General features: G+C 42.6%; 1 protein-coding gene across 1 annotated transcript; it reads right to left on the reverse strand.

The window, feature by feature from the left end:
• On the reverse strand, positions 1-25,024 carry gnb1l (guanine nucleotide binding protein (G protein), beta polypeptide 1-like). Its single transcript, XM_079271053.1, has 7 exons — positions 24,970-25,024; positions 19,539-19,693; positions 19,089-19,214; positions 18,704-18,866; positions 15,329-15,421; positions 7,826-8,041; positions 1-2,024 (listed from the first exon to the last, which is right to left on the reverse strand). Exons 2-7 carry the CDS (start codon positions 19,646-19,648, stop codon positions 1,746-1,748), a joined length of 987 nt encoding a protein of 328 aa, XP_079127179.1. The 5' UTR covers positions 19,649-19,693; positions 24,970-25,024; the 3' UTR covers positions 1-1,745.
• Positions 25,025-25,245: the final 221 nt, after the last annotated feature.

Below are 25,245 nucleotides of genomic sequence, written 5' to 3' on the forward strand. Positions count from 1 at the left end.
TTCAACAAGTTTCAAGTAAAAACACAACTCACAGATTTCGAATACAAGCAAGAAAAATCAACCAAAACGTTTTTTTCAATGACAGTAACGTCACCGCGAGGCAGCTTGTCGAGCAAATTACCTTCTCTTTCCTCTGTCCACTAATGATTTGTGGCCATTATGCTGGTCTGGCTCTTTGATTTCTCAGGCCTTTCCTGTACAGCATGATGAGCTTTGGGGTCATCCCAGGAGACAAAGCCTTCATGAGGCAGAACGTGGAGCGTTTGAAGCCCCCGGCCTCTCGGTACAGTGTTGCAACACGGGGGAGCTCCCATGCTGCTCATTGACTCACAGAGGTATTATTAGAGGCAGTGGACAGAAAAACAACACCTCTCGATTGTCTCTGGGACTTTCACGACAAGAACCGTGGCCGTGTTCATGACAAACGTCCGTTTCTTACAGAGACATCTGGATTACATGTAAAGTAAATGTTAACAATTGTCTTGTTCTAAAATGGAAATTCTGCAGATCCCTCTTACAGAGGACGTTGAAACACGTCTTTTTTTACTTATCTGAAATTCATCAGCTTGATGTCTACCCTGATGATTTCTTCAGTTCCTGATCTTTATGATTAACAAAGAGGAAATTGAGGAAAAGAAAACCAGCTCATGCTGATGAAGGAGAGCATCTGCTGATCAGCACCACCACTAAACCAACAGACCTCTGTTCTTCATGCCCCTGCTGTGATTAACCTTGTTTGACAAACAGCTCAGGTCAGGCTGGAGGGGCCTGTGTGTTAAGCTAAGACCTGCTAGAATAACAACACAAGATTACATAGCTGCTCAGGTGCGTTGTATGCCTCAAACTCAGGTCCGCCGGAGCAAATCTCCCATCAGATAAGTCAACACAATAACAGAGCTGCACAGAGCCTCACAAAAGGCTGCAGCAAACTGAAAAAGTCAGCAAATGACTAATCAACAATTTGAAATATATAGAATATTTCAACTGGCCTCACAATTAAAGGAAATCCTATTCAAGACACACGCTGTGTAAAAAACTAAAATCTACCAAACCAGGAGTTCACAAAGTTGTGCAGTTCTTATGTTACTTCACATATTGACCTCAGTATTTATGATGTTAACTGGACACAATGTTTGATAAATGGCATTTTGGATTTATTGAGGAAAGAATAGTACGATGAGCCTGTAAACGTAAGCTACTCATGAACTGACTAATGTCATTTTAGTTCATATGAGGACGAAATGAAATCAGTTTTTAAACACTGTGTGTTTGACCAGTGTCTATTTTCATGAATCCTGTAGCAGGTTGCAGTGTTAACCTTATAAAGTCACATTAGCTGGTTAACAAACCGACTGTGCTCGTTGTGCGTGATTAAGCTTCAAATCATATCGATGTGGACAAATGGTGGACATGTCAGTAACCGCCCTCTATAATTACTTAGTTTCTTTTTCATCATTACTGTATTATTCACCAGAGAAATGTAATCAACTCTGCAGGGGCAGTGGAGGCGTCCCTACGGAGTTGATAGAGTTCATAAGTGAAGTTTGTTTAACTGTTTCTTTCTTGCTCTTAAGAGCTCAGGTGAGAGAGGTGATCAGAAGGTGAAAGCCAACCCCATGTAAGGACATGATTCATGACAAAACAATGCATTTGTCCAGTTATCAAACCACTGAACTGGACTACAGAAACTGGACAGTAGAAAGTATTTGATTAAAAGTCCACATGTCCTTCCAGAGCTCATGTGCTCAGCCAGTGTCCGCTCCCTCGTTGTATATCGACCACAGGCTGATCCGATGGTCCTTGGATCCAGCAGCCAGCAGCCTTTGTCTGGGGTCCTGGTGGTCAGAGAAGGCCACACTTAGCACCATGTCAGTGTGGTATTGAAGCACTGCCAGTGGCCGCAGCTTCTTCCACCCGAATATCCGCACCCGATGGTCCCAGCCCGCTGAAGCCAGAAGTTTACCGTCCCCCCTGACACACAGCTGGGAAACCCCAGGGTTGACCAGGGTCACATCGTCCTGGAGCTATAAAACCACAAAGAGGAAGAGGATCTTAGCAGGTCTTTGCAGGTTAGAACCATGCATCAAATACGCATGCAGAAACACGCATTACAAACACTTTGCCAACACCGAGGATGCCGAGTAGCAGTTTCTTTGTGATAATTGTTCGTGAAACCGAAAACCAAATGAACATATTGTTCATGCAAATAAGGACACAAAAACAATAATTAGGTCAGTAAGTCGATTAATCACTGCCGTCTAGGAAACCGAGGCCAACACAAACACCGACAGGGAGAGTCTATCAGCTGATCTGATGACTGAGGTCCAAGTGTGAGGCTGGACGTCTTGTTGAACCTGGCTGGAGACTCCTGGGACTCAATCATCGGCCATAAAACATTACGGCACGAGGGCCGCGAGTAGATCTCTCTGCGGCCCGCTATTTGGTTTGGAGTGAGGGGGGGTCTATTCTGGAAGCGGGGCTTGAGTTACCTTTGTCACAGTTTGCAAGAAGAGAGAGAGAGAGAGAGAGAGAGAGAGAGAGAGAGAGAGAGAGAGAGAGAGCCTTCTCGCTGAAATGCTTGTTTGCAGATGCCGTGTTGCTTTAAGCGCCTCTGGTGAATTACATTCACACTGAAAGGTCTGGTCAGCGGGAGCAGAGACCCGATAAATACACTGTTGTAACGTCTGCCTGCTAAAGATTAGCCACAGCTCCCCCTCCCTGTCATTGACAGTGTCTTAGGGCTGTATCAATCTCTCTAAAGGGGCAACATTCTGACATATTATAATGAATGACGGCAAAGATCGCTATCTAAAGGGCCTGCTGAGGTGGGCATTCCTGGGGAGCGAACGTGCTCTTCCTGCAGACTGGGGATCTCTGCTGGACCTGTAGATGGGACACAAACATCTGGATATAGGAGCTGAAATCAAACTGGACAGCGTATAATTGACTTCATAAGCTGTGTCTAGGGAGAATAATGGCCTTGGATGGTGGAGAATTTATCTGCATGCTCCTGTTCCGGGCAGGAACCATCCACAAGCTGCATGTGGAAGATATAAGCCAGGTACTCACAGCCCAAATGGATAAAGTGGAATGCAAGGGGGAGAGAGAGAGCGAGAGAGAGGGCAGGGAGGAATGTCATTGATCAAAACAGAGCGAGAAAGTTCAGAACAGGCAGTGATGGGATTTTTTTTTGTTTTTTGTTTAGCAAACCATCATCGCTGGTACCACTAGTGTGAAAGTAAGTGTGGCTGGTTAGACCAAACAAGCCAGATACGCCGATACAAAGAAACCCGGAGGGTAAAAGATTGTTTGGCGCTCAAGAAGTTGGTATGCCCCTACCTCTCTCCATCTGGTCTGCATTAGAGGCCTGATAATGATGGGTTTAAGTGTCTGTTTTTGTTTGTTTTGCTTCCCATAGTTTGTGTCAGGAAAAGGCATTTGTTTCATTAAAGGGTCAATTGTAAGCCGTAAATGGCTAATGATGTAGTTATGGTCATTCAGCAGGGCTGGCTGGCTAATTGTTTTTACTTTCTGCAGTCTGAGAAAGTCAAAATGAAAATGTTGAGGAAAAACGTTTTTAAAAAAAATTAATGGCAGCTATGTTGGTTCTTAAGCTGCAAGTGGTCAGCACCTTACACATATTTCATATGATTAATTAATTAGTTGATCAACATATATTTACCAACAATTTTTGGAATTTATTTATTCGTTTCAAGTTATATATTTGATAAAAATTACAAATGTGCTGCTTCAGCTGCTTTGTATGGTTATAAATGATTGTAAATAGAATATATGTTGGATTGTTAGTTGGCGAAAAAATACATTTGAAACATCACCTTGAAAATTGCAATATGCATTTTCTTTTAGCAATCAATTACAAAAATGATCAACACATTAACAAATAATTAAAATCTATTTCGGCTGCTGCCTGAGAGTATTATTAGTTTTGGTCACACAATGTTCTGATTAACACTGCAGCACAAGAAACATGTTTTTTTTAGATATAGAATGACACTAGAGTCGGAACAATGAAACAGTCAATTGGTTGATTGACAGAAAATTACTTTAAAAACTGATTCAGAATTTGAGTTATTTTCTAAAGTAATAGCTTGACATTTTGGACACAGCCAAGCTACCTGATCCCCGTTTCCAGTCTTTGTGTTCAGCTACGCTCACTGTTCATATTCATCAATGAGACGTGAGCGCGGCAGAGACAACAACAAACTAACATACGTAACACTTGGCAAGGAAACAAAGAAGCGTTTTTCCTATTTTGTACTATTGGTGGGACAAAACAAGCAAACATCCCCTTGGGCTCTCGTAACACACGATGATTTTATAGACTAAATGACTGATCGACGAATTGAGATGAATGGAGAATGGAAATGACAACTCCTTGCAGACCATGAATATGTCATCCTTTAATGTTGGGATAACTCGTCTTTGTTCTTTAAAAGAAAGTCTAAATTGTGCTGTCATTTCAGTTCCATGTTCTCCGGCAGCGGTATTGTTGTTCTTGCTATCGGGCCACACCATTGCTGAATGAATACCAAGGAAAACGCTTCTGACTTAAGCGCTGCCAATAACCAGGTCTACATCTGCAATGAAATCCATCGGCTGTAAGCAGGGACTCAAGGCGTATTTTATTCGACACCCCATTTTTCTTCCCCTTCCTTCTTGACTTACTATCTCATCATAGACACAATCCATCTTGTTCTTCATCATTTCGTTTGAACACTCCTTCCTGGCCTGTGTTACAGCATGCAAGCTCACCAACACACACACACACACACACACACACAGCAGGCTTGCTGTCTTAACGCCAGCTTCCTCAGCTGTCAGGAGGCTATACCAGCTCTGCTCAGCAGCTGGGCCCACTAGACTCTTTGAGGCCCTACGACAGATCCAACACAAGCTCACACTTCGGCATTCTCTTTTTGTAGCATCTCACCGACAGAGGAGCCGTTCAAAAGGAGCGTTCACTTGGCAGGTCTCACTCAAGCCTTGCTCCACTTTTCTCTCCCCGTCTTCCCTCCTCCGTCTCGGCACGAATCTTGGCGTTCACGCTCATCTACTGAAACGTCCCGTCATCGCTCACTCACTCGAGCGTGGCGGCTGGGAGGCTTTTCGCAGGTATTTTCTGACACACCCTGTCCCTGAATCACACTCAGCAGCGGGGAGATTACAGCCTTTTGTCACCTTGCCTGTCAGAGCTTGGCGTTGGCTGACAGGAGAGGGATGTGTCAAACAGGCTAGCAGTCCCATTCAGAAAAAAGAGAAGAGGAGCGGGGGGGGGGGGGGGGTGGTAGGGGTTGCTGAAGAGAATCTTCACGACAGTAGCGGATACATACGTCAGTTCTACACCAGACTGAGGTTGGACCTGAAAGTAAGGTCGTATCAGGATTGGCTGACTGCTGGGGGGATATCTTACATTGTGGTGAAGACGAGGGGCAGGAGTCCCACCTGTAGAGAACTGTCATCAGTCTCAGAAACAGCTTGCTGTCACCATGCTTGATTTACACCTCTAACCTTCCTTTTGTCGAGACCTGCTTTCTCTTCCTCCAGTCCGCAACCTCTGTCGTTTTTTTCTTTCTCCTGGAGGAACACGCCACTGCACTTGTCAATACATTTGAGTGACCGCCTAAATATATGTCCATCTGGCTTAACAGCTTGTAAACCCCGAACACCCACGCCCTCAGAATCTCAGCCTGACACGTTCCCAAAAAAGTTTCGCTGGAAGGAAAAAGAGGAAAAAAAGGCCGAAGATGATGCCTTACTACGATGAAAAGATACAAGGCTGGCCAGGTCAAACGGGAGATAAAGGCCTCTGGGAGCCATGTGTAATACATTAACCTCCATTCCTAAGGCTGTCTGTCTTTATCTGGGCTTGATAAGCTCACTTCACAGCCCCTCAGCTTCACTAAATCATAACGGCGCTGCGTTGTGTCACATTCAGCTGCTCCTCCTTTTCACAAGAAAAGCATCGATCTTCCTTGCCAGCCAGTTCCACGACATTCAACGGTATCGCAGAGGTAATTTGTGGGAAGTGGGATGCTGTGGCACTTATAGCCTCCTCTGCCTTTATTGCAGCCTCCCACTGTGAACTACTGTTCCCTTTACTGCAGATGTGTTTTTTGTTTGGTTAAGGGGCCTCCGAGGTTTTGATATTTTTATTACCTCTCACGGGTCGTCCGTCAGGACCCAGGGCCCGGGTCCGCCACCCGGCAGGTCCTGCCGTCTCCATACTGCTGCCACACAAAAATACTTTTGTGGGAAGAACTGAGGATAGCTGTCTGGACGTCACACTGAGCTGCACTTCAGGATAATTTAAAAGCCCCTGTTGGATCTTTTCCCTCTTCTTGTGCTTTTTTCCTGTTATCCTCATCCTGGATTACATGCTGAATCAATATTTTGTTGCTTCAGGAAAATAAACCAAATAACTACTCTCCTCCTGTTTTGGTATATTGAATCAAATCCTTTGTAGTGTTTTTCGAGACGCATATTTACGGTGAAAAAATAAAATGGGGCTTTGCAAATATTTCTAATTCAAGCATTCATTTGTAAAAAGCCTTGGAAAGAACAACACCCCTTCACTGTGCAGGAGTGTACGATGTGTGCACGATGTGTGCCTCAGGTTCCCCCTCTGCTCTGATTCATGGGGGTTGGCTGCAAAATGTGAGCGTTCCCTTTAGCTCATGAAATCAAGAGAAAACACAGCTTCAAATGAGGCGTTCAAGTCTCTGAAGCGCTGGCTGTTATGTAAAATGAATTCGGGTACAGAGCTGATGTGTCTCTTCTGGTGTGGCAGAAGATGCTCTGGCATGGGCTCTACTGTAAAGTTTACCGATGTGTGTGAGAATTTTTTTTTGCGTGATACGTTTGTCATCCAGAACTATTTATATCCACGCCTGATGTGTGATTGTGTCAGTGTGTATGTTTGTGGGTGGTTTGAGTTTGGAGTGACAGCCCTAGCCCGGCCCTTGGCCCCTGGCCCTGCCAACGCTGTGTAACCGGCAGCTGATTTATGGCCCCCGGAGCCCTACTGAGCCTCTTCCTCTTTGGCCCCTGATGTTTTCCAAGAGAGCCTATAGAGAAAGGCAACTCTTCTCTCGTCCCATCTCCATCATTACCTTTCTATTATATTTCCTGGTATTTAGCAGATGCTCTTGTGCAACAATTAGTTAGCAGGTAGCAGTTCAGGACCTTAACCAGGGACACTTCAGGAGGCCGAATGGACATTATAATGGTTACCCAACCAGGACACTGACACTTGGACCCCAGAAGGTAATTCTGCAGTTCTCAAGGCATACCCAAACATCGTAAAAATTTAAAATCGTTTTTTTTTTTTGTTGATAAAAAAGTATTCTGATACAATTAAAAAAAGCAAGTAAGCTATAGAAGTAGTAAGCAACAGTTAACTTAATGTAATGGATAAACTGGTTAGGTAAATGGATTTTATACATGGTTGAAATAGTTTGCTAAAAGTAATGGATGAATGGTTCAATGTGGAGCTTTGGCCGCTGCACGGTTGTAGTACGAATGCAAACTTGAACAAGTGGACAATATTTAAAATTGTATGCAAAATCTATTGTAAGGATATCCACTGAATAATGGGCCTCCATAGGAGTGCTCATCCAACCTTACTGTGTATTGACAACTGTCATCGTTTATATTGTTTAATACCAGTCTAAAATCCTGAGGGGTGGTGTGGATGAAGAGGTAGAGTAGTTCATATGACAGGGCTGTGGGGGTTCATCAGACATACGTTTGGGAAACACTAGACTAGAAAACACTACTGTTCTCTCTTAGCCTGTCCTCTGCTGACCTGCAGGTTGTTCTGTCTGTCCAGCATCCAGGAGGAGAGTTTGTCCTCAGAGGAGCCAGATACGCCCCTCAGACACTTGATGTCAAAGGTCAGGCACATGATGGGCTCAGGATGGGCTTTGGCTTGGCTCAGCATGGACCTCTGGGTTATGTCCCACAGCAGCAGGGAGCCGTCCTCGTATCCAGCCACCAGGAGTGGTCCCTGACCCGAGTCTGGCTGGAAGTGAGGGAGGATGATAAAGAAAGAGGAGAGACGGTGAGATGGGACGTGAGAACACGAAGAGTAATGTGAGGTAAGATGTCAGATGACATCTCTGGAGTAAAGAAAACCACAGAAACCGCCGTGTAGTGCTGGAAGCTGAGCGGAGCAGAGGTTATCGTTTTGGAAGCTCCTGTTGACACTCGGAAAGACGCTGTGGGCTCCATTCGTCAGGCTGCTGCTCTCTCTTTCCAACACTCCATTACACCACTCCTCACTTTGCTCCTCATCTGTATTTCTGAGCCGAAGGACTCTCTGCCAGCACTGACACATATACTGCAGTAACAGACTGCAAAACCTTCTTAAAACTTGACTTATTTAAATCATTTAAAACCCAAATGTATTAGCCATTAGTGTGGTGTTTTAATTTGACATTTATTATAAAATCACTATAATAAAATATGGCTAATACATTATATTTTACACACACACACACACACACACTGTGCATTGTTTTGGGTATATTTTATCTATACCTATTTTTTTCATCTGTATTTTGGACTTAGTATACTTTAAACTTTCTTTATACATACCATTATAATGATTTATATACACCAAATTTGAACAGAGATTATTTTTGATTGTTTATTTTAATATGTAAAAATTAAAAAAATGTAATACTTACTAACGACTATTTTAATTATTGATTATTAAAGAAATATTTTTTTCAATTATCAAAAAATTTCAGATTGCTTCTTGTGTCCCAAAAAAAATCAATTTACAATGAAAGAAAACAAAGAAGCACTGAAGAAGCTGGAACCAGAGAATGTTTAGCTTGATATTACAACAACGATCTGTTCATATGAACTCATTTTCTGCTGATCGACTGATTGATTAATAAACTAAATAACTAACTAGTTTCAACTCAAAACACATTATACTTGCTCACATACTAAAACAAACACATGTACAAAAAACACACAACAGTCGTGCTTCATCCCCATGTCAACCCAGGACATTTCAGATCCAGCTGCAATGTTTACAACTGGTGAAATCATCAGAGTAAATCTTTCAAATCACATGAAATAAAACCAGGTGCACAAATGTAAAACCTAAACCCGATTACCTCTGTTAAATATAAAGAGAGCAACCTTCCCCTTACACAAAATGTATACAGAAAGTTGTATGTATATATCAAGAGAAGAGTAAAGAGTATACAATTCAAAAACAATGAAGAAGCTGTGCCTTCAAACTGTTGGAAGCCACAGATTGTAAATCACCTCTGTGAAGGAGAACATAAAGGTTAACTGACACAAACTGGGGCTTCATATATCTTTGCATTGCTGCAGGGAAGAAAGGAAGGAGTGAAGGCGAGAGAAGAGAGGAGGAATGGATAAATAGATGGCGAGAGGAACAACTGGTGAGCTCAAACCTCTGTCCCGTTTTACCGAATTCCCAAAATTCTTCTGTGCACATACAGTATATATGGAGACGGTAGTGGACGTACCAAGCATCCATGTATGGCTGGAGTGTTATCCAAACAACAATTCAACTTTTCCCAGCTTAAAGACCGTGGCCTGTAGAGCGACGGAATACATTTCAGAAGACTTATGAATGCACAGCGCAGACATATACTTTGTCCTGACTCGTGCCTTTGCTTTAAAATACCATCAGGGCCCCCAGCAAAAGCACTGTGCCCTGCAGAAGTGAGGAGGGAAAGAAATGTTTTCCATATGTGCGAGGGGGGCTATGTCTGCCATCTTTTCATCCATCTTCAAGTCCTCTTCTCACTTAACGCTCTATATTTCTCTTCTTTCAGCTTTAAACAAATTATAGACAGAGTCGTGTATTCCTTCCAAACACATCAGCGAGGACGAACACGAAGGGATTATGAAAACAAATAAAAACAAGTGAAAATCAGTGGCCGCTGCTTGCCGGCAGGGCCCGGGCTAAGCGTTCCAGGCTTGGGGCCCACCGTTTCACTTAAGCGTAGGACCGCCTTGATTGATGATGTCATGGGTCGGAGGTCGGGGAACCCTGGGTAGACACCTAATTCATTATATCCTCCAAAGGCCTTTTCTACAAGAGGGCTCTCTGCTGGAGTGGGGCTGGGGCTCCGGGAGGAGATTCATCACCATAGAACAGCTAGAAAGACAGATGGATGGAAGCCGGCTGAAGAGGCAGAAGAGAAATGACACCGGGTCGTTTCTAGATCGGCAACTAGTTGGGCTCCAACTTGTTAATAGTCATGTTGTCCTACACTGAAAAAAAAAAAAAGTAACATTTACTTGAAAAAAAGCTAGGTAACAATTTGCACGCAGAAATTGTGAGTAATTTTTACTCAGGAATTCTCAAGTTAAGTTTACTTACTAGTAAGAATTGTTTTTTATCCAAAATATGCAAGTAACTTTTACTTGCACATTTCTCCCTTAGACATAAAATGTACTTAGCCTTTTATAGTAATCTTTACTCAGGCTACCTTTGGATCTAATTACAAAACCCCAGTGGAAATCAATTAGGTGTATATTTAACTAGCTTTCTTTACTTTTTCTGTTGAGAAATATTAAGTAATATTTACACAATATATCTTTTATCTACTACTTCTCTACACAACTATTCAAATGTGACTGTTGCATTTTCTAAACTGGGCTGCTGTTATTTAATAAAATTGTCTTAACATAAGGCTTCTACAAAACATGAAACATCTTCTTTTAAACTGCAGCAGCTTTACTTGTGAACTGTGAAAGAGGTCACTGCTGACCGACACACACCAACACCAACATATATAATCTGGTTGGCATTGCCAGACAAAACATTTCTAAATCAGTGCTGCCAATAACAAATTTAAGGACACAAACGCTTAGTCATTTAACAAACACTTTTAATTTGAAACGATAGGTATTGCTTGACTACACTTAGATACACATAGATGAAGCCCATGAGCAGAAGGCAAGCCTTTCAAATGTACTAATGTTCATTTTTACGTCTTCGAGTCTGATGCGTTCTCAAAAAAGGACAATAGTGGGGGAAACCAGAAAGTTGGTGGTGCAATTGTCCAATTTCGACAAAAAGGTTCGCTCCAGATGAACTGTGGTTATTCTTCTGAACTCCTCATTGATCTGAAACAAAGGACAATAAAAAACAACATGATCAAGATGAGGTACCTTGCTAAAACAATTAATGCAGTAGTCCTGCCAGAATAATGTACTATTGAGCAGCAACACAAACTACGACTTCAAATGTATATGTCAAGTTAAACTATAACAGTACTAACTTAGTTGATTTTACCTTGCGTCAACTGTTGATGTCAACTTGCTGAGAGTGAACGTCCTTTAATATTCTGTGAAATATATTGAGAAATTCTGTTAAAACATGAACACACAACATTAAATCTGAATTTGGCTTAAATCTTCATATCGATAGCATGTTTTATCCCCACATAAACAAGTCACCATGACGTTAATACTGAGCTACACAGCAGGCCTGGTCATGTTGATATGTGGCACTAACTCAACACAGTACTGGAACCGTGTTTCATGCCCACAGCCTTCATCATCAAGGACACCGCATTGGATAGCGACATAAGAGACAAGTTTAAAACTGATGACAGAAATATAAGTTCCTGTAAAAATATGTCAGAATATGATAGTGACAAAATAATGTTAAGTGTATTAGACTCGCTCTGAAGTCACTAATTCCACCACGTATGGGATATATTTTAGCACATGACCAGAGTGTGCTTGTTACTGCTCAGCTATGATTCCCTGTCTTGTCACATTTCCCTCATTCGACCTCGGCTGGACTTGAGGATGTCCGAGAAAGCGCGCTGTGTGCGTGACTCAGCACAGCAAAGCACCTGTGTGGCAGAAGTGGGCTTCACAAAACCGAAGTAATTCCCCCTCCCCCTCGTCGACGGGCCGCAGCCGGTCGAGCACCGTGTCCCCAGGCCAACAACTTTTCAAGGGAGAACCCTGTAAAATCGCGACCAAAACCACTAAAAACATGTCCACAAAATGTAGCGCAGTGAGCCATGTCTGTAATGCTGTCCCAAGTTAGCTAGCATGATAGCCTAACCAGCTAGCACGCTAAACTGACCAGTTCGCTCGTCTTCAGTGTTCACAACTCAAACACAGACTTGACCGAAGGCTCAACAGCAACGTAGAGTAGTAACTAGAAAAAGCATTTCCTGCTGAAAATGCGTTGGAATGCTGAAAACTGAAATTAATCGCAAAAACATTGTTGAAAATAGATATCCAATTCAAAAACAAATTGCAAAAAGCTGAATAATTCAAAAAGTTTAAAGGTTGGAAATATGAAAAGTCATAGCACCCCTCTGGTGAAAGAGCTGAACATTTTAAACATTTAACCTACCCCAATGGCTCCCATCCATGAAGTTCCTCTCCTCAGGTGAACCGCTGCCGTCCTTGTTTCTGCTGTTCCATTGTTTCGCTGAAGAAAAAAGCGCTAAATCTCCTCTGACGTCACTCCCTGAGTACGCGCTGTATGTTGCCAGGTTTCACTTGTATTACCCAAGTACAATTTACTTTGTTGTGTCAGGTAGTGCATTCAATACAGTAGTTTAGTAGATATTACTTAGTGTGAATGATTACAATGTACTTGTAAAAATGAGGATACATAATTACAAACACACACCAAGTAAAACATTAAATAAAAGGTGATATTTTAAAGTAAAAGCACTGGAATGATAATTTCTTGTAAAATTTACAAAAATAATCGAGGTAATAATTACAGGGCCAAAAAGTCTTTTTTTTCAGTGTATGTAATTTTCCGTATTCATGAAAATTATATATTGTATTACTGTATTAATGTTTGTCTAGTCTGGTGGTCACTCAAGCAGTTGGTTCCGACCCCTTTGGTCCATTTAGATCATCAACATGTCCTCAAGAAGAGTCACGATAAATGTAAATTTGTGTTTTGATTTAATCCTCCCGTCACAAATGTTTTGCACGTCAACTTTTTTTTTTTTTTTTTGTAAGTACCGGTACTCTAATATGTGTTGGAACAAATAACAAAAACATTAACAGGCATCCACGAATACATCCTGCTCAAATCCTCGTCTCAAGGCTAGCTTGCTAACTGCCATGTGTTGCATTATACATTACTGGATATGTGAATATTTATCATATTGTATCTATTCAATTTTAAAGGATGTGTCATTTAATTTGATATTCCATTTCTAGGATGGATGTGTAACATCTGGCCAGGAAAACAGGATATCCTGAATGTATTGTATATTCCACAAACACTTGTATGTAATTTCCTTATTATGAACAACCCAGAGGACAACAGCCTGTTTTGCTGATGTGGCCGCCACAGGCCTGAGGCCGGCACTGCTTCAACATAAGGAACCAATCGTTTCCTCTGGTTTCAGACCCGGTCCACCATGATGTCATAGCAACTAGGCAGCGAGGTGATGAGCTGAGAGTGATGGATATCTGTATAGGAACATTTCCTTTTCCCCGCCAGCCTCTGTTCACATTAAAAGCCTTGCACATCATACATCAATACTTTCCCCCTGGCCAGAGCCCCGCACACGGCAGTCCCACATGTGGAGGTACTTTCTACCGCCACGTAAGTGCTTCAGCACTTCCCAGCCAATCAGATTCAGAGAAAATAGACAGTAAGCTCTGTCACCTTTTAGACAGCACATGAACTAAGGGCTGGGTGGGATTTTGCAAAAGGGAAGGTGATCTGAGGAGAAAACGCAGTTTAACACTGCATTTAATCTTTTTCCATAAACTCCAGCAGAGAGGGCTTAAAGGCCGACAATAAATCTGTTGGTGAGTTCATCTCGGAAATAATGGAGGATAATCACTTCTCGCCTCAACGGTGGGAAGAAAAGAGGGAGAGATGGTGAGAGGAAAGATAGAGAGGAGATAATTGCCAGTGGCTTCATCCTGGTGTGTGTGTGATGGAGAGAGACAGGGTGGAGAGAGAGGATGACGGTTTCAGCTGTTGCCTCCTGCTGTGTGAGGTTCAGGAAACAGCGGGTAGCGTATGAGCATTTGAAGTGAAAGACAAGTGAGCATTTTTCTTATGACTGGCAGACAAAATGTGTGGGTAGTTTCAAGACTCTGTGTGTGTGTGTGTGTGTGTGTGTGTGCGTGTGTGTGTGTGTGAGAGAAAGCAGTTTTACACGCACTCACAAACGCACACACAGAGTGGGTTTTCAGTCACTTCCCACTGCTTGGACCCCTTGAGTCGCTCAGTCAGTGTAGCTGATGAACATGCCTCAGCCTTGAAAGGAATCAGACCGGGATGATTTAGAATCACCTAAGCCCTTCGGCTTTGAAGTCAGACAGCTGCCTGCGCTGTATTACAATGATATTATATAATTTATCATGATATAATTGATCATTACGTTTCCTGGCACTCAACGCTGAACCAGCATTAGTTCATAAATCAGATGATGAAAGGTGGGTGTAACAGTGGAATCAAAGGGGAAAAGAAAAACAATGTCAGCATGCATTGTGAGACTAACTTGTCCAGTTGTCTCTATAATAATTTCCCAAACACAATGTCAGCTTCGTGGCTTTTATAGATAACATACTAAAATACATTATCTCTGATTTGTATTACAGGAATACTGAATGTGCACGGGCCAGCAACTCGACTCACCCTGGCTTCAAAATGATAAGCTGTGTTTTGATTTATGTTGCCTGTAAACTGTACAGCCCATAAAATGTACTAAAAACATCTTGCATAAATCTAAAAACCCACCCCGTCCCCCAAAGCCCCAAACTCAAAGAGTTAATAATTAGCCATGAAAATAATTACAGGGTCTCCTGAATGGCTGGAAAATTTAACTTTTTCGACAGCATTTACAAAACAGAAAGCAACTTCTTTTTTTTTTGTTGCTCGGATCAGATTGGATGTGCAGCTGCAGGCTGATATATGGCTGTGAACCCCACAGCCCTTCCAAACGCTCTAATTACAGTGTTGGGACTCAGTGCCAGCTGAGAAGAAACGCTTGGGAAAAATGGCCCATGACAGTTGTTGGGCTGTAAATTATGGGCCACGTCTCTCATGTGCCTTTTTGTTGACTTTTTTTTGACTTGTTATTGTGTCTCGTCATGGGCTGATGGCCAACCAGAAAAAAAGCAGGTATGTAGAGAAAAGGTACCTTTCCTTTCCTCCTTGTTTTAAATGTAAGAGAATGGCCACCAAGCGCAACTAGTTGAACATGAGATGTAGTAGTCGCGGGACAGTGCTACTTTTTTGCCGTTAAGTTAAAAACACTGCAAGAACTTTTGATGAAAATATATTTGACTGCCTGGTGCTTACCTGCCACAATTTGATACACATGACCATCCCCAGCTTAGCGTCTGGTACCAGGGTGCAGACTGGGGTCTTGCTGGGTAGTTCAATGATCTTGATCTGAAGGAAACACAAGATGATTACAACTTAAGACACACTCGAGATAGCTGACCTGTTCACATCCCCATTCTACATTCATTCATTCTGCTAGCTCTGTAAGGCTGTACAGTACTTAGACACAGCAGTGCTTTGAGCTAAATGCATGCTAACAATGACAATGCTAACATGCTGATGATTAACAGGCATAATGTTTACCAATGTTGTTATCTTAGTTTAGCATGTTAGCATGCTAACATTAGAGAAGAGCCCCATCAATTTTACACATCAAAGAAAAAATTCAAAGCATATTTATTGCCTCCATACGGCTCTTAACATGGTGACAGCTGAGCTGAGCCAGCTAACGGTGCTACAATCGCTAACAGTGCAAACAACGGCAACAGAGCTAACAGAGCTAACAGTGCAAACAATGGCAACAGAGCTAACAGAGCTAACAGTGCAAACAATGGCAACAGAGCTAACAGTGTTAACCTGGAGGGGAAGTGGCGACATTAATGTTCGTTCTGAATGTTGTACAGAGAACCTTTAAAGTATTTTGTGACTCCAGAGAGAGCTGTGTGAAGTCTGATAAATTGCTTCAAATGACATCACTTGAGGCAACACTTGAGGTTAGTGCAGAAGACTACAAGTTTGAAAATTAGCGGTGTGGCGTTTGGAAAAAGTGAGCTTACCAGACCTCTGTAGTCCAACAACATGCTATTCTGTTTGGCACAGCTTTAATTTGGGTAACTTGTATCATGCTAATACTCTCCGGTGGTTTCGTTTTAAGGCTAAAACAAACTGATCAGTTATTGGAGTTTATCCAATATATCTAAATGTGTTTTTGTTTTCATTTATGTTTTCATTATTTTAGTTCTGTTTCTATTGTTGAGACCCTGTTACATTTACACACACAAATTGCCAGTGTGTGTATGTATGTGTGTGTGTGTGTATGTGTGTGTGTGTATGTATGTGTATATATATATATCTTGTGTGTGTAAATGTAACAGGGTCTCAATAATAGAAACATTAGAACTAAAATAATAATATATATATATATATATATATATATATATATATATATATATATATATATATCTCTACAAGCTGTCTGCCAAGTCATGATTTGTTTGTCTTCTGAATTCAAATGAAGCAGCAATCTGCATCTGTCATTGTGCTTCAGGACTTCCGCAGATCAGAGTGCCTCCAACCAGCAGTACAGTACCATCCATCAGAGCAGAGCGGCCGCCCCACTGTCTATAATAAATCCTGCTAAAGCCCGACCCCGTGACATGAATGGTGTTTTCCTGCACACATTGGCACTGATTCTGATAAAATACACAGCCTAATGAAGCTAATGATAAAGTGTGTGCCTTTGTATGCGTGTACCACACATCAGTACCAAAACTCATTCCTTCGGGCTTCTTCCGCGCTGATGATCCGCATATTCATCCTCATTAGGCCTCAGATTAAACAGCCCTTTAAGGGAGCCATCTGTATTTTAGCGCTAGGTCACATCTGTCCTGCGTGTTTACCTTTGCGTGCCTGACAAAGAGGGCCTTTAAGGACTTCTCTGTGCCTCAGGTGCTCACTGTTCTTGTGTGGCATCCCAGTGCCCACAAATAAAACACCCACACTATAAATTAATGTTTCTGCCGCCAGGAATCTCGCTGCCAGGAATCTCACTGTGAGCAGTAAACAGTAAAACCACCTGAAATAGGAAGTTCTTATTGACCTACCTGCATTTTGCACATGGCACTAAATCACACCATTGTGCATGATTTGTGGCAAGTGCATATGTATTGTTTCTTGAGGGAATTCATTTATGTGGGTGTTTTATTTGCGGGTACATGATAAGCATCTGTCGTGGTCAGTTATGTCTGTGGAATGGGGTGGGGAGACCAAATGACAAAATAGGCTGCGGCCTGTTTTAGTCTAACTTGTATGGGTGTGTGTGTTTCTGTCTGTCTGTGTCTGTTGGGACAATAGCATTATTGAGGTGCTGGGAGTCACAGGCGCCCTGATGCCTGGCCTGCTGGACTGGGGTTAGCAGAGGCACGTTTGGCTGGATCAGGTGACTGCTCTGTCCCTTTCAAGTATGGCTCCTCCACAGCAGAGCAAGTAACATGAATCTAGAGGCAATAAAAAATGGCTGAATCGCTGGCTGACCTCTCCCCATCCTGCCTCAATCCACACAAAATTCCCTTTTTAATCCACCAGTTGAAGATTAAAAACAGCCACTATGGAGAGGTGTTTTAGACAAACAGATTCACTAAATGGCATGTTAATAGCCACAGCCAAAATTAACTGACATTAAGCTGGAGGCTGGTATTAAGTTCCTATTCTTGCTACGTGTCTGCTGACTCATGACATAAATGCCGGTTTGTGAATGGTGCTGTTGTGATTGCCGTCTGCAAGTCCTGGCTGCAAACGGCATGCTCACATCACGTTGACTCTCGACACCTTCATTGAAGATCGGCTAAAAGTATTACGTCGGCCACCTGATTGAATGAAAGCCATTTCATATGTATAGATCAGAACACTTGCAAATGATCACAGTGTGGTAATAGGAAAAGATGACAGGGCTTTGATGTGACAAACTATTGCCTTTTTTCCACGAACCTACTAAACGGTACTATAAGCCACAAATATGTGTGAACACTTAAAGTCAACTCAGCAAACTGGCAAGAGCAAGTCTGCTCAGGTTCACACAGGTTGGCATTTTTGATTCTCATCAGTCTGTAACCAATTAACCATCCCACCTCACACCTAAATTCAAGGATGTTTCCGCTGAATATAGGACAACATGTGCCATTGGAAACTTTGATCTGGAAATCCCAGAAATCCCTCCTTAAATATTTAGAGACAAACAAACCTTAAAAGCATGAAAAGTAATTTATCAATGGTATTATGTAGAATGTATCCATTTCTAACCGTCTGTCCTTAGTCTGAATCAAAAACTAAAACAGTACACATGATAAAAATGTAACAAATAAGCATGACTATGTATTGTATTTATATTATCATAAGCCATTAATCTATACATTGCAGAGCAAAATCCACAGGAAATACTAAAATCCCGGGTTTTTTTGCACTTATTCTTTTTTTGCACTTATTCTTTTCGAGGTTGCAGGGGACTAGAGCACATCCCAGCATGCACTGGGAGAGAAGGAGGGTATAAAATGGATTAGTTATGAATTTGTAAACGGGATAAAACACACAGACACATTCACAGTAGCATCCAAACCTAAAGACTATTTGGAGTTATTACTATTATTATTACTATTACTATTCCTGATGTCTGACCTCTTCTGTCTGTTGTCCAGCGAAGGCCAGCAGGCGCGTCCCAGGGCTCATCTCCAGCACGGAGCACTGGCAGAACCCAACACTGCCGGTCCACACAGAGTCCATCACCTCACTACGACCTTCGCTCAGATCCCACAGACAGACCTGCATGTCCCGTCCCTGGCTGCTCCACCAATGGAAAGAACGAAAACAGACAAAAGCTGCAGTTCTTTGCATGTTTCAAAACATGTTTCATCTCAACAAATGTGTTTCAAAGCTTAGTTGAAAAGAAAACCATCAAATCTGAAGTCAACATCATCGAAAGAATAAATAATATCTTAAATGTCCAAATGCTCCGACAGAAACAGTGAGGGAAGGACGAGTAAGACATCTCAACGGTCCTCACCTGATGAGGGCATCTGTCTCCTGCAGTGTGCTGACCCAGATCACCGAGCTACCAGAATGACCTTCTACAATCTTCTCAGCTCTCCTGGTGTTCAGGTTCCACATATGGATGGCACCCTTCCCTGACCTGGAAAGCCAAACAGAATGCTGAGTAGTAGGTTGTTTGTATGACACAAAATATGACTCATCATTGATCTGCTCTCACCTACAACTCAACAGAAAATACCAAAATCGGCAACATTTGCTCTTTGCTTATAATATTTAAAATGTTGGTGCGTGGAGCTTTAATAGCTGCTCTTGAACCTCCAAAATCTGTGCCTGTTTTAATATTTTAAGTGAATCGTGATTAGCTGGCTTGGTATCTACTTCTATACTTTAGATAAACAAACAATCTTCACTGTTTGAGGAAGGTGAAGAGACAGAATATATAATGTTGAGATAAATGACTCACCCAGAAAACAGGAGGGGAGTGTCCCCTCCGTGGCAGCTAAAATGGAGGGTGTTGAGGGGCCCGCCAGCCCCCCTCAGGGTGTAGATGGGGGACGGAGCAGGATGAAACATCCCTGGGTCATGCAATCAATGTATGGCTGCAAGGAGGCCGTGAACCTGTGTCAGGACACCCACCGAAACAGACAACAAGAAAATTGAGCTGAGAGATGAGTTTTCTGTGAAAAATGCACTTTTGAGTTCCCGACAGTTTGTCTCCAACGACACTGTTCAACGGTTACCATGAAAATTAAAAGTAGGCCTAAAATCGACATGCATCAGAAAAGTAGTAATCTCATTTTGTTTTTGCACAATCACTGAGCAAAGATCGTCGGAGAGCAGCTCCATTTTGCCTTGAAGCCGTTCTCTCTCACAGAGCAGACAGTTGTGTTTAATGCACCGTCTGCATTTGCTCTATTGTTAGTAGCTACAATCCCTGTGGCTCTCTCTCTCTCTCTCGCTCTCTCCGTCTTCCTCCTTCTAGACTACCTGATAACGCCTCTCTTACTCAATACGTCATGAATCACAACTCCTGACAGCTTAATTACAGTAAACAGATGGAGATTCATGCTCCTCACTCCTCCTGTGATCAACGGCCGCTGTCTGGCTGGGCTGCTGAGGAAACCCAACCGACCGCAGGTATGCTGCAAGGAAATGATGAGTCAACATTAAATTGCAGTACATTCACATGTGAGTGACTCTTAGTGATTGACTTTCGATATCTAATATCCATCTATCCATCTAAATTCAGCTTATAGTGTTGAGAATGACAGGTGTCTTTAACCTGTCTATGCCAGGCAGCATCGTCAGTTTATTTTAATGAGACAATGTTTATTCCAAGATGACGTGCACCACTTTCTCAGTGTTACGGGAAACAATGACTTGACAATGCCTTTTTAAAACGAGCACCCAGTTAAATACAAATGAACAATTAACCTACCAGTTAACCTACCATATATATATTTGAATTAATCTGTACAAAAAAACAACTAGCAGACTCCAGGAAGTCTCTGCTCTACGCCAAGAAACAGCCCTGTTTTCAGTGTTTATGCTAAGCTAACTGCCTGCTGACTAAAGCTTCGTATTGAACAGACAAGCAGATCCCCCAAAAAGTATTACAGCACAATATGGGTAACTTCATGTTTTAGGCCTTCTGAGTTAATGAGCGCACGCACACGCACACGCACATACACACACACACATACTCCACTTTTACTTATCATAACCCTTGCTCCCTGCAATCAGTAGATGCTGAAACTGGAGCCTGAGGCATTCAGGAGCAACTCAGTTCAGGAGGTTAGTGGTTAAATTGTCCATGTGAATCTGTGAAGCGGAGAGACAGAGACCCCGGACCAGCCTGCCTAATTAAGGCCATAACGCTGCAGTCTGATGGACTCAAAAGAACACAGTCTTACCATCAGCTCATCAGTTTACCATTATAGGGAGACACACTGCATGCTTGCATTGGAGCTTTTTGTTCCATGCTAACTATGGAAAAGGTCGCACTAACGTCCATCCAAATATGTAAAATGATCAAGAAACAGACATTTGGATTATATATTTGGAGTATTTCAAAGCACGTGGCTGTTTGTACAAGATATTGACCATTAGGTGTCACTCATGTCTCTGAACTAAATCAGCAGGAAACCCATCAGCTGACAACTGTCCAAACTTTTAATTGTGCGGTATGAACAAAATGGCAAAAAACGTCAAGTGTTTTTTGTGAGGGTCTCTCAGTTAAGCTGCGAATGGATGGGTAACACTGCATTCCTGAGCCAGAGTCCTGTGACTGTGAGAGTGTGTGACAAGGTGAGGCTCACTCTGGTAACAGGTGGATTAAGCGTCCCTTGTCCTCTTGCAGCAGGCCTGCATGAAGCTATGAGTCACAGACCCAGCAGCCTGAAACTGTCTGGTTTCATTGTCCCAAGACCAGTGGCTGGAGGACTTTCCAATGGCAATCACAGCTCACTGTCAATCACAGACAACAGTTGGGGGCTATGTATAACCAAACTAGTATCTAAAAGAGGAGTAAAATGGCCACTTTCCCCTGCCACTACTTCCTCGGTTGGATTGTTCCTTCTGTTTTCCAGGCGTCAGCATTTCCAGTGAATCTGAGTTGCCCACAACAATGGGTCTGTTGTGGTGGCTGCAAGTCAGTCACCCACAAACCCAAATACAAACATGCAGGCAGCACAGGAAGGGGGAGACAGATACCGTAGACAAACAAGAAGGTGCCAGGATGTCACTCTAATCTATCTGCGAGGACCCTTAAATTGTTCCTCGCTAACAGAGAGAGGCAGTCGAGCAAACAGTCAAGCCGGTCACTTGTCAAGCTTAAATGGCGCCGCTAGTGAATGCAAGGATACTTGCTGGAGAAGCGGCAGTAAGTAGCTGGAGCCGATGTGATCCTCAAGGACGAGGAACTTGTTCTATTTAGGTCTCCAAAATGCTTTAATGAACCTAAAGAGCTTTCATATAGTGATTGAGCAATAGATAACAAATACCCAATAGGTCAATGAACTGTCTTATTAAACATGTCCACAGGAAAATCTCAGGAACTAGCTAGGCCTAATTAAACCTGTGTGTCTTGGACAGGGCGTAATAAAGCAGCCTGACTGATTACTATACCTGAGCTGGATATGGGAGCCAGTGGGAAGAGGCAGGAGAGGAGGATTGAGGCTCCTGCTGGCCCTGTAACAGATAAGACAGCTCCGGGGTAATCTGACTCTAAGTCCATGGATAAAGGCAGTTTGTCTCTTCTTGGGCCGTCTGTCCACACCTACTGGGTAATTAGGCCTAATTATGAGAGAAAGGTCCGCTTCCCCTTCATGTTATTAAATAAGAGCCAGCTTCGTATGCCAAGGATCTCTCAACACCAGCAAGGGGCTGGCGACCTTCAGATCAAACGCAGCCACTATCTATGCCCCCCCCTCCCTGTCCATCCCGACTGCAGCACCCGTTCCCCTCCTCGACATTGCTGGACATATGAGGGCTTGGGGAGGGAAGGGTGGGAGAGGGTATTCGTTATGATATGGGGCATCAAAGTTTTTTTTTTTTGACGAGAGGTGAGGAGTCCTGTCCACATTCCTCGCTTGGCTCTTTAGTGCTGGTATCATGTGATCGGCAGCTACCCACCTAAGCTGCCCCCTTATCAAATTCTGCCATTCATAAATAAGAGCAGGGAGGGAGGGCTATACTGATCACAGGGGTTTATTATCGTAGCTTTATCATGCCCCCTGCTTCACAGGGGCCATTATGGAGGCATGGGATCCCGAGATCCCCTGTGGATATCAGCCTCATCAAATATGAGATCTGAGCTGCATGATGAAAACTGCAGTAGATTACACATAACTCAAAAGCTGCATTCGAGATAGACCTTCCAATGACAAGCCAACTTTATAACCTTTCACACCAATAGTATTTATTTTCTGTAAAATCTTTTGAAAGACCTCAAATCCGGCCATTGCTGCTACATCATACCTCAGCTATTAGTCATGCTATATCACAGGCAACGGTCTTATCTGCGGTTTCCCTGCTTTTCACCTTCTCGCCAAGGGGCCACTTCCACTTCGCTAGCTGGTCAGTGAGCTGGCTCTATGATCATCAGTCAGCCTTTCTGCCCTGACCCTCCCCCAACTAATACAGATCCTTCTGAGGAGGAAACCAACGTGCCAAATAGAGAACGAGGTCCATTATAAAAGTCCAGTTAGACAAACAACATGGGAAGTGGCGAGGAAGACACACGCCCTTTATTGTGTCTTGGTGGGGGTTATCTGGACTGGATAAACAGACCAGCGTCACATTGAGGTTGAAGTCAGACACAAGTGCACCAACACCCACTGTCAGTCACAGATCCACTGAGCGGGAAGAGGTGGCATTGTTCGCGTGAATGGCGTGAATGCTAAGCAGGGGCCATTGCAGATAAGAGCTCAATGCCTTGTGGTTGTCATTGAGGCAGGCACTGATGGAGCACTGTGTCAGAGGGTCCAGTTTTAGGAGGTCCTGACTGTGGTCAACAGGTACCAGGAGTCTTATCTGTTTGCATTATCACCAATTTCCTCCATAGGATAAAGAGACACAAGAGAGTCGACAGCTCAAGTGTCGTCATCATCATCATCATACATCTCAAAACATTATACAGGTGTGATGGGCTTCGGACCAACAGGGATTTTGTCCATACAGCTAAAATATGAACACAAGTAAAAGTGTATTGTGCCATAATCTCAATAAGACTTCAGGCAGCAGGAGACGAAGCACACGGAAAACAACGAGATGTTACACTTTGTCGAGCAGCACATCCCCCCCAGTGTTACAACTGTTAGTCATCTTCAGGGGTGTGATGAGTGACTGCATCAAGACTAAGTAATGGATGGTGAAATGTTTGACAGAGTGCTAACTATTTGTACAAAGTAAAAAGTCTCTGTTTACTTTCTGGAGTTTAGCCAGAACTCTCATACCAAATTTAAAAAAAACTCCTGTACAGAAAATATTACTATTACAACTCTAAGGAAGCATTTGTGCATTATCATGGGAGACACTGGAAGATGGACATAGGAGCTCTATGATCAATTTTACAACCAAAACGATAGAGTGGATACATCCACCTTAAAATTGGGTTTTTGAATATGATGGATAATATAAATTAATATTAATCATCATAGAAAATATTTATAACTAAATACACATGACAGACAGATCGTAGGATATGTGTGCCAGCCTTCTTCATTAACAGTGAGTGCAGAAGTTCAAGAGAAAATAGCTAAAATGTCTTAATATGCTTAATTGTAATACTTCATCTAATGTTAACAAATACAGTAATTGTTTTGTATCTACTCTGACTTTTCCCACACTCACTTTCTTCCAAAATAAATGATGGTTACAGCTACATCCAAGACATCTCATGAGCTTATCTATAAACGGTCACACTAAAGAGTAACTAACCCTACGCACATATATGTACCTCACTGACTTTAATAATGGTGAGAGCCATCACATTTGATTTGATCCACAAGCAGCACTTACTTTTTAGCTAAACTTGTAAGTGCATGCAGCCCTTAGGTTAAGTTCTAACTCAAGCATTTTACACATTAACGTGGTCTTTTATTGGACTTGTTTGCTAGCTCTTGTTGGCTGCATGTTCATTAGTTAACGTTACTATTCTGAAGCAAGAGCATGGACGTAAATGCTTGGCTGAAAGCAGAAAAGGTATGAATATAATTCATTAACGTTAGCTTAAGTTGCCAGTCTCATGTTGTTTCCAAGAGGGTTAGCAACAAGCTAGCAACTACCAACTACAAACACCGCGTACACCTTGTCTTTACGTGATAGGCGTTATCGCTGGGTAGAGTTGTGACAGATCAGTAAAAAATAAGCTTCAATAAAACTTCAGAAAATACCATTTCAGTGACACATCGGTGATTCGGGCAGTTGTCAGAAGCTTTGAGAGGAGAGGATACAAAACATGCGCCGGCTTGAAGGACCTTTATTTAGAGGCGATGAGCTGCCCATGAAAGTGCCTGTATAGAAAACGCAGCAGTCTCTCGCGCGCCCTGTCTTTCTCGTTTCTCTCTCTCTCTCTCTCTCTCTCTCTCTCTCTCTCTCTCTCTCTCTCTCTCTCTCTCTCGCTCTCTCTCTCTCTCTCTCGCTCTCGCTCTCTCTCTCTCTCTCTCTCT

The sequence above is a fragment of the Melanostigma gelatinosum genome (genome assembly GCF_949748355.1).
Source record: "Melanostigma gelatinosum genome assembly, chromosome: 6".
NCBI lineage: Eukaryota > Metazoa > Chordata > Actinopteri > Perciformes > Zoarcidae > Melanostigma > Melanostigma gelatinosum.

Excerpts from the sequence above, each read along its gene's own strand:
- gnb1l (XM_079271053.1), bottom strand. The coding sequence starts at position 19,648 with ATGTTTCATCCTGCTCCGTCCCCCATCTACACCCTGAGGGGGGCTGGC. Across the intron at positions 8,042-15,328 it reads TGTGTATCAAATTGTGGCAG|CCAGACTCGGGTCAGGGACC; the intron begins GTAAGCACCAGG and ends CCTCACTTCCAG. Across the intron at positions 2,025-7,825 it reads ACAGACAGAACAACCTGCAG|CTCCAGGACGATGTGACCCT; the intron begins GTCAGCAGAGGA and ends GTGGTTTTATAG.